The following is a 17,512-nucleotide window of genomic DNA, read 5'->3' as shown; positions in this document are numbered from 1 at the left end:
AGGGGGAATGGTTTTAAGTTGAGACAGGGGAGATTTAGGTTAGATATTAAGAGGAAGTTTTTCACTCAGAGGGTGGTGACGCACTGGAACAGGTTACCTAAGGAGGTTGTGGATGCCCCGTCCCTGGAGGCATTCAAGGCCAGGCTGGATGTGGCTCTGGGCAGCCTGGTCTAGTGGTTGGCAGCCCTGCACTCGGCAGGGGGGTTGAGACTTGATGATCTTTGAGGTCCTTTTCAACCCAGGCCATTCTATGATTGTATGATTTTCCCTGATAGGTTTATCCCAGATTCATGGGGGAACTGGAGAAAAATCATCCAAAGGAAGGCAGTGCTGCAGAATAAACTCTGAAAGTCACTTGAGAGAAAGGGAAGGTATATCCACGTCCTGCAGTAAATGATAAAATGAGTTAGGATCCAGGAAACTCATTCTTTCATGCAATAACCCACCTTGTTATTCTGAGTACAGTATTTGTGCTTATATCATATTTTAAATATGACAAGCTACTTCTCAGAGTAGACAAGAAAAGGAGAATGTTATAGATTTTAATATGCTGTTATGTACTAATAAGCAAAAAACCCATCTTCAGAGAGTAGAGCAAAGAAGAGATGGGCAAGTTTTCTTGGAAGATTTCTTAGAAAGACCTATGATTATTATAAAACAGTACTATTATATATCATCTCATGAAACAAGTGGTCTGACTAACTTACACGGGGCTATTCTAAAGTAATTTAGAATAGTCATTACTTAATGGAACAAAGCTGCTAGGTGATGAGAGCTTTTCTTGCAATACTCAGCACCATTTCTGGTGATGAACTAGAGAAAAGAATCTGGGGGTTCCTTGCAGAAAAAGTGGGCCCCTTTTTCTTTTCATTTTTTGATTTGTGTATTGCACCTTGGTGCAGTGGTACTAGACACAACCAGAAGTTTTTTGTTAGCTCCACTAGTGTTCTTTTATTCAGATAGAAACTGAACTTGGGCGATCTTACTAACTGAAAGTGACCTGTGCTCTGGCATTGTACAATTTCCATTTAGCACAGGGAATTTTATGAAGCTGATTAACTTATAAGTCTTAAGTCTTTCAGAGTTTTCAGCCTTAGTTTTTTCTCTTTCCTGCAAGGGGAGCCTTTTTTCCTTTTTATCCCTTCTGTGAATTTAGGAGAGGCTATCTTCCAGCCTGGCAGCGTCTGTGATGCTTGCTGTGTGCTGGACTTTCCTCTAGCTCTGGGAGCATTCCCTCCAGCAGCCAGACATTTCCTGGAGCTCCTGTACTCATGAGTGCCTGGCTCATTGAGCTGCTGAGATCTGTGAAGACGCAGCTGGCTCTCGCTGGCTGGAGACATTGCCTCATTGCTGTGGGTCTGAAATACTGATTGGTGCTATCAGCCCCAGTGTCCCCTCTGTCATGCTCCGCTGATCAGAGGACCACGTTGCTGTCCCCGTGCCGAACAGAGCTGCAACACTGGGACCAATGGGCATTGTCCTGGGCTGCCATCCAGCAGGGCTCCGGAGCTGGGTGTTGCTTTCCTTACCTACCCCAGGTAAGCAGTCTGATCTTTACCAGAGAAACACAGTGAGAGCTGCTGCTTTTTGTAAAGCAGAATCCTCTTTTTTTTTTTTTTTTTTTAATTCCTGTCTTGATTTCTTGGCAGAAGGTTTGAATATTTCTGTGCTCTGTGCTTCCCAAAAAGATAGGGGCAGGAGCACTACAGGATCCCTAGCACAAGGGCTCTGCCGCTTGCAGGAAGTGGCAGTGATTTGGAATGGTAATGAGGGCTTTCAATCTGGGCATTAGGCACCTGCAGCAGGGGCTGGTGCTCCACCTGGAATCATGTTGTTGGATTATTTTGCACTACCTGGGTGCAAAAGAGTGGTCGAGCCTTTAATTGCAGCACTTGGGAATCTGCTGCCCTCTCCCTCAGGCTGCCTGTACAGACACGTTCAAGAGAAGATGCTTTGCGTGTCCGAGGCACATGGAGAGTTAAAGCCAGCAGGGAGGGGGCTGGCATCAGAAGGGGAGTGAGGAGTTGCCCTCCTCCAAGGTTGCCTGTCCACGCCAGCTCAAGAGAAAAGGAAAGTTGGTCCCTGCGGTGTCACGGCTTCCTGTCCTGATGAGACCCGCTTTTCTGAGTTGTGAAGCATCCAACGTGCATGCACCTGAGGAAATGTAAAGCAGTCTTTGCTAGGGGACGTGACCTGTTGTGTGAACACCGTTCTGTAAGGCAGCTGGGATCAGGGATGTGGCTTGTTACAAGACTGCCCTGCTGCAAAAGAGACCCGCTGCTGCAGGAGGCTTAAACAGCGTGATGGAAAGCCGTGTGAGACTGACAGCTGGATCAATTCCTTAATATGCTTTTGTATGCGATCTAATCAGCAGAAGAGGCAAGAAGGCAAAACACATCACAGAGCAGAGCTGCCACAGGCAGTCCCTGCGGGCTGTGGGGCTAATGATCGCCGAGGAGAACTTACTGCTGTCATCAGAAAGGAGCAAGACAAGCTAGGAAATGAGTGCAGCTTCCAGCCTCCAGTTCTCGCAGGTACATGCATACCTGTTAGTGTGGCTGCTCCCTAGCAGCGCTGTGCTTGGCACCGTCCGAGTCACCTGAGCGCTGGTGTGTGTTTGAGGTCTCTGGTGGTGCAGCTAAGTCGTGATGAGTATCTGTAGTCTTTTGGGAGTTTGGTCAGAAATGTCTGTACATCAGGAAGATGCTTGCATTCAGCTTTCTGCAGTGAATAGTAAAAATCTCTCAGTGTCAATGATGTTACTGATTTTTTTTTTTTTTTTTTTTTCATTTAAAGGGTAAGAGAACCGAACAGAGTCTGATCAGAGATGTTTTGGAGTGCACAGAGCTGGCTGTCAGTGTGCTGTGCACGGCTCCAGGTAGGGGCAGCCAGGCTTGCTGTTGGCTGGGGACAAACAGGTGACCGTGCAGTACGTTTGGAAACCAGTGTTGCGCAGACTGGTGCTGGCACAGGAGCAAACAGCTCCACTGCCTGGAAAGCTGACAGAGAACATAGCTGGCATAAAGCTTGCCCTGTTCCCTGCGGTGGGCTCGGAGGGACAGGAACATGGTCCTGGCAATAGGGATGCTGCATGGGAGGGAGCAGGGCAGCCAGGTTCTGGGGCTTCAGCTTGCTTTAGTAACACCAGAAAAGCAAATGCTTAAGGCAGGTGAGATTAAACTTGTGTTCCTTTTCACGGATCAAATTATTAATTATAGACCACCTTCAGGGTGCAGGTGTCCAGCTGCCTGGGGTACGGTGCTGTTTCCCCAATATCCCTTGCTGGGCTGCTTGTGAGGCCTGGGAAGTTTTTGCCTTGTTCCTTTCTCTGAATAAATGCGTAGCTGTTTCCATGTTGCTACAAACATGTTAGTAATGAGCAAGCGTGGGGATGGTAGAGAAAAGCCAACCTGGATCCTTTCCCTGGAGACAGCACAACCTCATGCTTTCAAATCAAGCATCAGTTATCTGGAGTTATTTCCTGGCTTTGACACAACTTTTCTGTTAACCTTGGAGAAACCAGTAACTTTCCTGTGCTTCAGGGAGCCCTTTTTCTAAAATGGATGTAATATCTGTGAGCCTAATGCTCACCTCGGAGAATGTTAAAGAAAAACATAGAAACTCTTAATGCTCATGAAGTGTTCTAGGATTCATTAATACAAATTGCCATAGGAGTGCAAATTAATTTCTGCCAGTATCATCTACAAACTAACCAACAGGGTTTTAATAGAGGTGAACTTTTGATCAGAAAGAAATGTACATCTTGAAGCATCCAGAGACTTAGGGTGCCACTTTGGTGATGCAGAGGATTGCAGTACCCTGCTACCCATTCTGTTAAACAGGGTTACAAGTCCCTTTTTGTTGCTGAGGTGTACTGGTGGATATGATCGTGTAACGTTGGAGTGAGATTCTTTAAAAGGCCTCACTCCCTGTACCTACAAGACGAGAGGATGGTGTGCCACAGCAACCCATGCATTTTTTCCTTCTTGCTGGGAGTGTCTTCCTAGTACCTGAATGGAAATTAAATCTGTCCTGGCAGTGCTCTCTCTGCTGAAACTGTGAGCAAGAACATCAGTACTCTGAGTGGTGGGATTGTGACGGGAGGGCTTTGTGCTATCAGCTGGACTGGTGCAACCAGATCAATTCAGGGGGGCAGCCAAGCTGTGGTTGATACCTTTTTGTTATTGCTGTTTTGAGATATATCCAAAAGGATAGCACAATCATGAAAGATGCTGTTTTCCACTGTCAGTCTCCAAGATCAGCTAGTTTCCACACATATTAAACTATGCAACGTCTGTAGTACTAGTAGCTGGTAAAGAGCAGTATAGTGGTATTTCAAGAGAAAGGAAGATAAATCATGTGCACACACACTAGCTATCTTGACGATGTTTTTGCTATACTGAAACAATTAAATACCAAGGTGTGAAATACTACCAAAGTAAAGGTGAAGCTGAAATCCTCCCACACTGGGAGGTTTCTGGATCCTAAAGCTCGAAGTGATCTGCAGGTAGATTTTCTGGAAGCATGTCACAAGTCTTTTTTCAGCTGTGATGGTTCATTGTATTGGGCAGGTCGTTGGAGACAGGAAAGAAAAGCTTGCTCACAGTCATTTCCCTGGTTTGCATGAAGAATGCTAAATCTGAATTGTCCCCAGGGTCAGTGTGGCATGATGTCAGCACCTCTGGGGATGCAATTTCTCAGTGACAGCAAGGATCAGTGTGTTTCCCAGTTTCAGGTTGTGATCCCTCCCAGAGGTGTCCTTGGAATGGTTTGCAGGAGGCTGTGAAGCATTTTATACCAGTGAGAGAGCAGTCAGCTGCCTTTAATTGCTGACTGCTCTCAGTCCTGGTGCAGAGATTTGTGTATTTATATCCGCAGCTCATAACTATAACCTACCCTTGCTCCCTTGGTCAAAACAGGCTGAGGTGCTGATAGCAACAAAGGGAGTTAACTCATCCTTGGCTGATGTGTAGTCTGGGAGGTGTAGGGAGAAAGAGAGAACAAATACAGATTAGGCCAAAAGAGAGTTGTGCTTTCAGAAAGTTTAAGGATTTTTATCCACAGACTAGGGGAATTAGGACACGCTGAAAACGTGTGTCCGTGTGCACTCCCTCTGCCTTACAGTAGGAGTGCAGCGATCCTTTCTGGGAGGCTCAGAGGTATTTTGTTTGTGACCCCCTCCCAAGCCGATGAAGAGATGAGTACTCGGGGAGGAGCTGCTGCAGTGCCTCGGTCTGTGAAACGTTGCTGACGGCAGTGTTGTTGTCTGATCCACAGGTCCAGAAGATGGCATAGGAACATCACCGCCTTCCAGTGAGCCGGGGTCCTTTCTTGCCTCCTCACATGCTGCTTGAACTGCTCTGAAGCTTTTGTTTCTGGACCGACAAAACCTGTGCGCTGCTTGCCCTGCGAACCTTTCTCTCCTAATTCATGAGCCAGCAGGATGTGGTCGCTGTGCTTTCAGAACGGCTTCTCATAGCTGCGTACAAAGGCCAAGTGGATAATGTGGTGCAGCTTATCAACAAGGGTGCCAAGGTAGCAGTTACCAAGGTAACAAGAGAAAAACGCTTTACAAAATCCCTGGGAACTAACATAACTCCTAAACCATTGTCTGTGAAAATGCCCTTGCAGCTTTGCAATTCTGAATGAATTCTGAATGAGGCTAGCGGTGTTGAGATTTCCTTAAAGTTTATACGTATTAGCTCATGTAAATTTAAAAAATAGTGCATGTCTTGTAGTTAGACACTTTCCATTAGATGCATATACAGCTGTAGCGAATGCAGAGTCCTTACAAATGTACTGTGCTGGTGGAGGTGCGGTGACATTTTTCAAAACATGCGTTGAGTTTTGTACAATGTATGAAATGATGAATGGAACAATTCATCACTATGGGGGGATGAGGGGATGGGGGAAAGCCACCTGTTTGGTAAGATAAAGGCATGCAGAAAGCATTCCTTAGCTGTCAGAGTCTATTGGTACGGCAGTCTCACTTGTATCTGGTATCTTCACCCTTCTCATGCTGTGTAGTCCCCATCCAGCTGCAAACTTGGGGTTTGCAAACCGTGGTCCCTAGACCTTAGAGATAAAGTCAGCATCAAAGGATTTCTGCTTAGATTTTAAGAGAATCCAGACTGATATTCACCTACTCCTATCTCTCGATGTTAGAAATAATAGCAAATGAAAGATGAGGTAGAATGCAGCTGTTGCAGAGAAGGCAAAAAGCCTTGAAGCAAATTAGGTAAGCAAGATCTTCAGAGCTATAACGTAAAATTTGGAACATCCTGTTTTGACAAACTGTTGTTTTCTTTCATATCTAGTCTTATTTCTGTTTCCATATTGGTTTTGAACACTTTATATACATGGGAACTATTCACAGGTAGAAAGCAAATGTGAGTACATGAGATAAGATTTTTTTTTTCCTGTTTTTATCTGTCATTGACAGGTGTTTGCAATTGCTTTGTGGTGTTTGAGTTGTAGGTAGTGTTTATTTTGAAAGCTGGAGTGAACCGAGGGTAATCAGTTTTAGTGAATTTTGCATGCCAAAGCAGAATGGTGTTTTTCAAAGATGTAATAAACGTGAATGGTCCCCTAAGGGTACCTGTTTGCCTCTATTGTCCAGACAGCTGTAGTTGATCAACAGCTATTGGAGGTAGTCAGCAATGGAAAAAAATTAATACATTTGAATGGTAGTGGCTGATTGTTTAATTTTTTTGTGTTGGTTTGGTTTTTTTAGGTTACTGAGTTTTGAGGTTACTGAGGGACCTACCTGAAAATACATGAAGCACTGAAAGGATGCCATTCTTCATACAAATTTGTGTATCAATGTCATTTGGAATTCAGCTTCTGCACTGTTTGAACCATAAAATGTGGTGACTTTTCTAACAGTTGCCAGAATAGTCATGCCACTGATTTAACTGTTTCATGAAATTAGTTGCCATAATCCATAATTCTAATGCAGAATTGATACTTTCTCCTTGTTAAGGTTGTCTGCTTTGCAATCGTCAACGCCTTCTGTTAATTACAGTAACAGTGAAGGTATATTGTGTAAATCTGACATTCAGATACAAAATCAGGTTAATTTGGAAAAAAAAGTCTTTCCTATACAGTATAGGTAGCTTCCTGCTTTCTTTACTTGCTTTGTTTTTCAACCTTTGCATGGAAAATCAGATCAAAACTCACTTGCTGGCAAAACTGCACAGGTACACAGTGTTGGTGGCTTCACTGGAAAGTCATGCAGAGACCAAGGCTCTCTGGTGAGCTCTGAGCCCATCCCTGGAGCTGGCCTGGCACTCCAGGGTTGTAGCTGTTGTTACCTGGAGGCTGTGGGTCATCCCCATGGAGCTCGGGATGTGTTGTGACAGAAGCTGTCCCTCTTGCCATTCTGGATGCAGCCTGGCACATCAGCAGGCAGCACAGGTGAGATACTTGCAGCAACCTCTGTTGAGGGAAGATGAAATCAGACCTGAAAGTCTGTGGAGGACTGCAAAGGTTCTTGGAGTGATCAAGGCTATGTGTAGGGATTGTTTTGGTGGCACTAGGGCACTTATTCCTCTTGTGTTGTGTGCCTGGTAGAGGCGAGCTCCATGCAAATCAAAAGGCTTGAGACCAAACTGCTGCCCTCATCAAAGCCCATCAGTTCAGGCTCACTAATGTCCCATCCAGATCAACGCAGCATGCAGTTTGCATCTGGCTCTCACCCAGCCAGCTGCGCAGGGTTAGCATGAGCGTATTTGCCTATAAAAAGCTATATAAACATACATAGCCTGAAAAAGCTTGGCTCACTAATCTAGTGACACAGAGGCCGGAAGGACAAAGAGACATTTAAAGTCAAGGACGAGGTTGTCACAGGATTAAATGAGCCTCAAGTGTATTTAAACTGGAAAATATAAGGGATTTTTCAGCCATCAGAGAAGTTGAGTTCTTCTGAAGTCTTTCAGTAAGCAAAAAAGGCCCAAAATAATAAATACTTTAGGTGTTGTTAATTTCAGTTTGGGAATTAGATGACAATGTCGGGAATTACTTATTGAGCTCTCAGATAAACTGAAATGCAGAGCCTTCCCCCCATAGCCAAGATAAAATTCACTGCAAAATGCAGACAAAAAGTAAATGTAAATTTATTCACATGCCTTAGTTCTCCTTTAGTTGTATACCTTCTATTTTTATTCATAATCTTCTGTTTGTTCTGTCAAATTAATTTTAAATTCTGGGGGTTTGTTCCAAAAAAAAAAAAAAAAAGACTTTTGTACTTCTCAGCCAAAATTCCTCCTCAATTGTACTAGAATTTTATTGAAAAAAGATATGCCGAGGCAAAGCTCTTTGGACAGAGGGGAACAGTTCCCTCATCACTTCAGGCTTGAAATGAGTTTCTGGTATGCATCTGTAAGCACAGACTGATTTCTGTGGAAAAACACCATCCAGAGCCACAGCTTGAAGGGACTGGGGTCTGGACCTTTATTCTAAGGAGTTCTTTATTCAAACCAGATTAATTGAGCATGGCTTAAGGAGAATGAAGCATATTTTCCATAACAAACCGAGGTCTATTAAGTGCTGGATACGTGGCAAGCTCGTCCAGTTCTATTTTTGTCTTAAATATGGGAGGTCGTATGATACACTTAATTGCTGCTTCAGTAAACAGTCATTCAGCTGCAAAATAACATTTCATTTTTGTCACCTCTAACTGGATGATTTCAGAAGAAGAACGATATGGAGGAATCAAAATTCAGTGTAGAATTGGTATGCCCAGGTGCTAACTTCAGCATTTCCTCCTGGGTGTGTTTATTTCTTTCTGACAGCGTTAACAGCAAGTCACCTGTCCAGCTGAGCCTTAGATTCCTGATGGAGCCGATGTGAAAGCATATGCTCTTACATCTTCCCTGCCACCAGGAACAGCTAAGGACACATGGGCTTTTTCCTGATTTGATGCCTTTTATAACATGGATGAAAAAAGGAAAAAGAGCTGATGGTGACGGTGCTGCTGGCCATCTGAGGATGGGGAAGGGGGGATGGTGGTACTGCGGTGCAGGTGCATGGCCAGGTGTCATGGTGTTGGGTCCTCTGCCACGAAGACGTGCAGGGTGGTGGTGAAGGGACAGTCTTACAGTGCCTGACGCTTCTCAGCTCTTCTTTGGGCATCTTGTCAGCTGCAGTGCTCTGTCTGGCTGGACAAAGAGATCGTTTCCATTTTTGTGCCTTTCCGTCTGACTTTTTTCACAGGTATGAAATTTACAGCTGTTTTCTCTATGAGAAAGGAGAAAAAAAAAAGGCAAAACCAAAACAAACATAAAAAGAAACAACTGGTAATACAAATTGGCTGATTCCAGCAAGCAGGTTCCTTTGTAAGTTACTTTGGTGAATATGCTGCCGAATCTGAAAGATTAAGAATTGAGCCTGATATGATTAAGCCTTTTCTTCGAATTTGCAAAACTTGTCCCGTCTTTCAGTTCCCTTGTAGAAGAGCTTTCTTTCAGAGAAGTTGTTGGCAGCTGCTTCTTGGAAATTTAAGCGCTGGGGCTTTTGCTGAGCTGCTCTGCCTTGCTGTCCTCCTAGAACGCAGTTTTCCTTTTCCCAAGTTATTTTTAATTCTGACATTGTGAGGTGAGATAGATTCAGGGGAGGGCTGAGAACCACTAGAACTGTCAGAGGAGAAATGGAGATAGTGATGTATCAGGTAAGACCAGCTGTTCTCTTGGTCTTTGGGATGATGCTCAAAGGAGAGGGGGTAACACACGATTTCTCCTCCTAGGCTTGAACTTCTGGTGTATCCTAAGGCCTGACTGAAACCCCTATCTCCCTTAGCATACTGGGAACTTCAGCCCTTGCTGTGGGCTTGCATCATGACTGGTGATGAAATTCCAGCTCTGAACCTCTGGCACAGCACACCCACACAGAGCAATACTCGGTGTTGGGATTCACTGGGGTGCTGCAGTGCGGTACCAGCACTCAACACTGGGAGTTGATATGGCCCAACAAGGTGTGTGTTAACTAGCACATAGAGAGAGAGGAGCGTGCCCCTGGTCTGTTAAGCATGAAGAAGATCGCCAGAAGCGGTCTTGTAGCACAGGCAGTTTTAATGTAATTTGCATATCACCATGGGGATTATGAATATTTTTTTCAAAGGAAAGCAGAATATAGCTTTTCTGCAGAGCATAGTGTTAAGAACGTGGCTATAAAATTGAATTCGAGAAAGAAGAAATGAGCATTTAGGAAAAAAACCCACAGAAATGCAGAAGCTAGTGCTTCTGCTTTAATTCAGCAATTCTGTTTGTTTATCTGTTTGCTTGTTTGATTTGATTTTTGCACTAGTTGTGTTACAAACCTCCCATATGGCAGTGTTTGATAGTGCTAGGGCACTTGTAGACTTGTCATCAAGATTTCAACTTGAGAGCATGCAGAGTTCTTGAAAACAATTTTTTTTTCCATGTTGAGATGGAAACAAAAAAAGAAATCTGTTCAGTGCTTTTGTATGTTTGTGCTACTTCAGCTTGAAAAACTGCTGATTGACTTAAGCATCTGTTTTAAGCAATAAATAAAAATAAATGAAAGGGAAATAGCAGGCATTTAGAGACTTGCTTAATGCCTACTGAGGCCAGCAAGAAGCTCTCTGCTGACTTGAGTGAGCAGGTTATTCATGGGGAATAGCATAACAAATCGTCAGCGTGAACAATGTGACAAGAGTTTGTTTTTGCTTTCAAGCTTTCTAATAAAATGTGGATAGGCATGTTTTGGTTTAAATGCCGAATGGATGAATGAACAAGAGTGCTTGTACAGCACAGCGCAGGGGTGAGGCAGAGAATTAAACGTACTTGCATAGAAGTAACCGCAGATATATAAACACAAGGAAAGAGCCTGCAGCTCCTGGTGCTAGGCCCATCTGTATGTATTTGGTTGCATACCTGGAGTTGCTACTCCAAGAAAATTCTGTTTTGAAACTGTGCGTATTGACAGTTGCCTGTCAGTGTTTGGAAGTTAGAATACAGGTTGAATGTAAATAGAAAATTTAACTGCTGGAATTCATGTGGATGTTTACTGTGGATATTTGCCGTGCTTGGCTGCAATCTGATACACCCCGTAGCTGTAGCTCTCTGTCATGGTTGTTGGAAGTGACAGCATTAGTGCAAGAGATCCCATTTATTTTGTCAATAAGCCAGTGACGTGGGAGGATTTGTGTGATTTGTGTCCTGCTGAAGTAATTATTTTCATTTGAATAATGTCCAAATTGCACATTTTTTTAATGAATGACCACTTTATTGGTTCATTAATCTGAGTTGCAGAAGTCTCTAATTTGTATTTCTGTAGTTGCCTGTAATAACCCCCAACCATTACAGCTGATATTTACAAAGGCCCATAAGCTTTTAAGTCTGCAGTCTACATGTTAAGTAGTCTCTGGCTTTAATATTTTCTCCTTGTAATGAGTTCCTGAGAGATGTTCTTGTTTATATATTGTTCCTCTCCTGCTAGGACCCTTACGCCCTTACGTGTATTCACATAAGACTTCTCTTTAGTGCTTCAGTGGGGATTGTGGAATGTCTTTATGGAGAAGGCACGTAGAGAAATTTCTCTGTTCTCTTCTCTCTTCCTCATAGATATTTTGGCCAGGATATGTGGTTGTGAAAAAAAAACCAAACACCAACATAGTTGGTTTTTTTTTTTTTTTTTTTTTTTTTTTTTTAATTCTTATTAGCCCATCAGCAATCTCCTTCCCAGCCAGTGAAAGATTGTTCTGGATTGGTATGTACATATGTACACACATACAGTGTGTATGTGTATGTATGTGTGGTGTGGGTGAGTGCATCTTTTCACTGGAAGAACACTGTTCTACTGTGCCATCTCTCCTTGTTTTGATATTACTGGGAAGAAGAAGAAAATCTGGCATTGTCGGTTCTTGCAGTGTTATGATTAATCATGAGATGGCCAGTGTTTTTTCCAAAAGCTTGAACTTCTAATCAATGTAATGTACTGAAATTGATCCTCCTTCCCACTCACTCGTCCTGGTTATGATCATGGTTTTGCCAGTCTCCCTTTATAGCTGCTGGGAAGAGCTAAGAACTGTATGTATGCAGCAACTGTGGTCTCGTAAGAATTCTCTTCCCAGGGGTCTCCAACAGAAGGGGACGCCCCTATAGGAACATGCAAACCCCATGGAATAAAAAGCTGAATCATCCTCTAGTCTTTTGTTGCAGTAACTCTTATTTCTAGAAGAAAACCTGAGCTTTGGAGACCTGGCTGAAGTTTTTGAATGCTTGAGGATGATGACACTGGAAATGCACAGCGATGCAACCTCTCTGTTTGCTCACTAACAGAAATGGCCAAAGCTGCCATGTGTGAGCTTCTTCTCCACATGTCACTGAAGACATGGCGGTGCTTGGTTTTGCTAGTTGACGTGACTGGAATGGAGTTCTCTACCAATCTCAGCCTTTTCCTTCCTTTCTGAGGCTGGCAGTTCTGCCTGCTACCTACCCATCCAACCCCTCATCCTCTTTCCTGTTGCCACAGAAATCATTGCTCTGCCTGGCCCAGCTGTGGTTTCTCCCATTGAGGCCATCTCCTGTTCCAGTGCTGGTCTCCTGAGGCTGAGACAGAGGAAACAGCCCAGCTGTTGAGACATGGGTTAGTCCCTCCTGGTGAAATGGGAATTCTGTACTGCCAAGGGAAAGGGCAGCCTCCTTCAGATAAGCCTGCTCCCTGCAGCCACTTTGTTTTTATGTGCCTTAAGGCACTGAATTGGCAGGTGAAGGTGATGTGCCCCCTGAGATCTAGATCTGCTGTGTTTTGCAACCTTTTTTTTGTGAAACACGTGGCTTGGATGTGTGCCCCTCAGAGGCTCTCCCTTTTCCTCCGCACACATTATGAGGTGCTTGTCTACAGAGGTATGTTAGGTAAGGAAAACGTGTATTAAAAATAAACTCATACTCTTCTTTCGTAGTTTATTTTTAACAAAGTACCTTTGGCTGCACCTCTGCTTCTTTGCCAGTGTTTAGAGATGGTTATCTTATCAGAAAATTCCCCATTGGAATATATCCATGTGGTTGATGCTGCCCTCATTTCACAGCACATGAACTGGCTTCAGCTTGGGTTTATTTGGGACTTTTTCTGCTCCATGCACAGTTAACAATAAGCTGTTTTCGCAATACATTAGTAACCCACTGGGAAGTGAGACATCCTGGTTAAGTGATTTATTTATTACAATTAAGTAATGCAGAAATTCAGAACCTATAAACCTGAACATGCTGGAGCATATTTCCATAATCCAAATGTGTTGTTCATAGCTGGAATGGCTTGACAACTCGGCTTCTGGTTCTTTTTCTTTTTCTTTTTTTCACGTTGCCTAGAGACTTTTATGCCTCCTGCCATTGAGTTACCTGAAACTGCGACTTCACCCTGGCTGTCCTCCAGGTTGGTGTAGGAGATGTGCTCCGTGTGGCTGGGGTAGCCCTTTGCTGGGGGGACATTGCTGATCAACGTGTGTCTAGAACCATTGAATATCCTGAGTTGGAAGGGACCCATAAAGATCGAGGTGAGGATGCCAGCAAGAAGCAACAACCAGCAGGCTGTTGCCACTCAATCGACAGAGGAGCTGGTGGGGACAGCAGGAAGCAAGCCCTTCCCACGCCTTGGGAGATGCTGGGAGGAAAGCTTCCCATGCGGGAAAGAGTTGTTGCCTCCTACTTCTGAAAGAGAACAGGAGAAAATACTTGCTTTGAGAGACCTGAGTTCCACAGTGGGTGTGGGCTTTTCCCTTAGATCTGGCCCTTCAGATCAATCATGGTGTAATTAATCAACATTTAACATTTTCAAAGCACCACACCACTGTTAGCTACTGACACAGACATTTTGTCTCCAGCATTATTATGGGTTTCAGTGCTACTTTGTTCTGAAGAGACTGAGTTCTGAAGACATTACCAGATAGGCAGGGATGGGAATTCCTATGTGTAAACAGTGCTGTCCTGAACGTGTTGTTTTTTTTTTTTTTATTGGGAATAGCTTTCAGCTCGGAAGTTCTGTAAAATCTCAGAGGAGAGTTAATGGTTGTCTTCTGTTCATTTAAGGCCCCTACTCAGCTCTTGAGGTGTTTGCTTCTTCTATAGCTGATATAGTAGGACAGTTTATTTTCTCTTGTAGGGTTAGTCCTTGGGTCGAAAAATTGACACTGGCAGCAGCTGTGACAAAGAAATAGGCGTACAGATGAAGAGTAGTTTAACTCTTCTTCATCTCCTCAAATGCCTGATGTAGAAAATTGTTGTTCTTTGTGAAAATCATCAGTCATCTTAGCAATGATAGGACGTTTACTTAATTGCACTGAAATAAAATGTGCAATGAACAGGTTCAGAATTGTTCCTGCTTAACAGTTTGTAAGGTGATGCTTTGAGGTGTACTGAAGAGATGCACACAGATGCACATGCATATACATGCATATACGCTTCGTAGGGCAGAAGTTAATTCTTGACTCTCCCCTTCTGAATCTTCTTTTAGAGGTTTATATGGGTTAGAATTCTAGGGAATCACTTGTTCTAGGTCTCCTGTGTTGTATAAGACACTCTCTTATGATCTCTTCACTCTTTGAACCTCTTTCAACATAGATTCTTTTGCCTCTTCTAGGAGAAGCCTATTTCTCTTTTCCTGAAATGTTTCACTTTTTATTTCTACCAAAGGAAGATCAAACATAGCTCAGTTACATGTAAATATTCTTTTTCTCTTGTCGTTTCACTTAGAATTTTACTAAGCCATTTGTTGGGGATTTACTTTTTAAAAATGTGATTTTACTGTCAAATTTCTGTCTTTTTTATTTTCTTCTTAAACTATATATCATCAGTTGCTCTGTTCATTTGGGAATTGTCCTTGATTACACTACAGACTGATTTTCTTCTGCATATTTTAAATTCCATTTTTACACGGCTTAGAGATTGGTAATGTTTAAAAATAAGTGTTGTCTAAAAACACTTAGCAGACCTTTGGCAAAATGAGGTTGACTGTCCAATACATTAAGTCACCTGGAGAAACTATAAATCTTGCATTTCTTTTAAGGGGAGCAAGTTGTACACAACAGTCCAGTAATTCTTGTTTCTATTGCAAAGGTGGTACTCATTACCCTCTATGAATTTGCCTGTTATGGCTACTTTGTTGTACTGAGTGGAGTTAGAAATGGTTGACTAGTCTGTGCTCCAGAGGGACAACATTAAAAGGGTCATGAAGTCTCTTTATGCAAGGACACAAAGCTGGACCTGAGTTTGTAAGGAAATGTCCTTACATGAGAATATCCTTACATGAGTAGAATATCCCTTTTGTAGATTGCCATCAGGATAAAGTGATATGTTGCAGAACACGGAGAAGGAGTTTTCAGCCTTTCATACACTGATGTCTGTCAACTGTTGCTATCACAGGCTTGCTTCAAATAGAGAGATACACAGAAGAAGGAGAAAAAGCGGATACAATTCTGGTCAACTTTTATGCATAGAAATTCACCTTGATTTGTTGGTATTTTCTTCTCATTCACAGCATGGCCGGACCCCCCTGCATCTTGCTGCCCACAAGGGTCATCTCCATGTTGTCCAGATTTTGTTGAAAGCAGGTTGTGACCTGGATATTCAGGATGACGTAAGTAGATACAACCTCTCTGCTTGAGGTGGAGGGGAAAAGGCTGTTGTTCCATCAGTAATCTTGCAAATGCAAGGCCTTCACTTTGAAGTAGGATTAAAAGAATACAAAATCTGTCTCTGTATTTTCTAATTTGGAGTTGCAGCCTCTAATTTGGAGATGCAAAGTTGCATGGGAGACAAAGTAAAATGTGGTGTTTTTCAATGAGGTGCTTGCTCCTTGTGCTCCAGCTGCAGAGCTCTGAGAACTCGGGTTGTGCCAGGCTGGTGCGAGCAGCTTGAGAGCCACTGTCTGCTGTTCAGTACAGGGATTAAGTAAGAGCTGCTTGCACCATGTGGGAGACCGCTGGAGGACATCTGGTAGGGGACGTGTTTGTTGTGATGTTTGCCTGAAGTGGGAGATGCTTTTGTGTAGACCCATGACTCAGTGTATTGGACAACTTCCTAGAGAATCACTCCATTGACTGCCGTGGTTGATGTAGGGCGGTCGCATCTGTCAGGCTGTTGTGTGGTGAAGCATCAGCACAATGCAACCAGATTTGAGTTTAGCAAATGGTAGTTTGTTGTCATTCAGTAAAATATGTAATTTATTGGAACTTGATGGTTTTCCATAAAAAGAGATCTAATTTTGTTCCAGGCTTTAAGGCTTGTTGGAGTGGTGTATAACAAGGTTTTAGTTACTTTACTCGGATGAACAAAAATGTAGTTTAATAACCATGATTTCCCCCAGATCTGTTGCTGACTTCTGATTGTACACTGGCCAAATTTGAGGAAGTTTTGCTTTGTTTTCCTCTGTAGTAAAGAAGGTGTAGATTTTACAAGGGACTTAGAGATCCAAAGGTGGGTCATAGAGACACCTGTACAATATTAAAAAGACACAGGAAACGTCTAGGTGCCTTTTGAAAATCCATTTAGGCATTCGTTTGCATCCAGAGGGTCTCAAATGTCTGTAGAAACTGGAAGACTGGTTTCCTTCTCCGCCTGAGTAATTGCTTCCCCATGAGATGTGAGCAGTCCGTGTCTGGCAAGCATGCAGCTTTACAGCCAACTTTGTACTGGGGAATTTTTATTTCTAGGAAGAAACTTTGTTTCCTCCATTCTTTGTGCTTCCACTATGCCTGTCTGTGAAATGGAGCGGATTTGCAAGTGTAATGGGAGCGTCATTTTACTCATATGTGTTCTGAGTGTGTTTTTAGACATCTCCCAGTAAAAATGATTCATCAGGTATTTAAGACAAAATTGCAGGTACCTTACAAATACAGTCAGTGTTCCTGAGAAACACAAGTTGCTGCTCTAGGACTGCAAGATCTTCCACTGATTTGCTCAAATTGGGTTTCTGTGAAAACTGCTTTTTGAGTAAGTCTGTTTTCTTGTTTATGTACAATCCTCTAGCCATAAATTCTAAGCTGTTCATCTGATACATTAACCATAAAGGAAAACAGTAAATCAGCGCTTAGCACCGTTACATTTTAGTGAAGAGCCTTGCACTGCAGAAACATTCAGCTCCAGGAAGACCTTATTTCACTTGCCTATCAAGGTCTTCTTGGGGGCTTTGTTCACAGCAGTTGGATCTGGTTCCTTGATGTGGTGACTGTTCTGAACAGAATAGGTGCGTGCTTGACACTGTTTCCTGAAAACATAGTTTGATTTTTGGCTTAGTATTTAGTACGAGTCATCTAGTTGGAAGCTAAGGAGAGCTCTGATAGTTGCTTCATCTTAGAGGGTGGGTTTGGACTTGTCTCGGAGGAGGAGGAAGACTGAACTCCAAGTGAGGATTTTTGCTTGTGAAAGGTATTCACTTAATTATTTCTGCTTTCCTTTTACGTAGGTCTTCAAAGAAGGCTCTCTATGTTTTCTCCTTACAGAATTCATTTTTACACTTTATTTATGCCATACAGAAGTGCTGATATTCTTTTTAAATT

The 17,512-nt window shown here is 43.0% G+C and overlaps 1 protein-coding gene across 13 annotated transcripts in view; it reads left to right on the top strand.

Annotated features, from left to right (window-relative positions):
• The window catches only part of ANKRD6 (ankyrin repeat domain 6), a 108,510-nt gene that overhangs the window by 68,842 nt on the left and 22,156 nt on the right, over nucleotides 1–17,512 (top strand). For 9 of the 13 annotated variants that reach the window (XM_021392341.1, XM_021392334.1, XM_021392333.1 and 6 more), the window contains 2 exons: nucleotides 5,278–5,550; nucleotides 15,493–15,591. In XM_021392341.1, the coding sequence (XP_021248016.1) occupies nucleotides 5,431–5,550; nucleotides 15,493–15,591 (219 nt within the window). In that variant the 5' untranslated portion in view covers nucleotides 5,278–5,430. Of the gene's footprint in view, nucleotides 1–239; nucleotides 1,539–1,635; nucleotides 2,535–2,796; nucleotides 2,879–5,277; nucleotides 5,551–15,492; nucleotides 15,592–17,512 lie in introns of those variants that run through there. The other 4 variants (XM_021392340.1, XM_021392339.1, XM_021392332.1 and 1 more) reach the window with 4 other exon arrangements.

The sequence above is a fragment of the Numida meleagris genome, chromosome 3 (assembly GCF_002078875.1).
Source record: "Numida meleagris isolate 19003 breed g44 Domestic line chromosome 3, NumMel1.0, whole genome shotgun sequence".
Classification (NCBI taxonomy): domain Eukaryota; kingdom Metazoa; phylum Chordata; class Aves; order Galliformes; family Numididae; genus Numida; species Numida meleagris.
The sequence above is the reverse complement of the archived record's forward strand: the minus strand, read 5'-3'. Positions and strand labels throughout refer to the sequence as shown.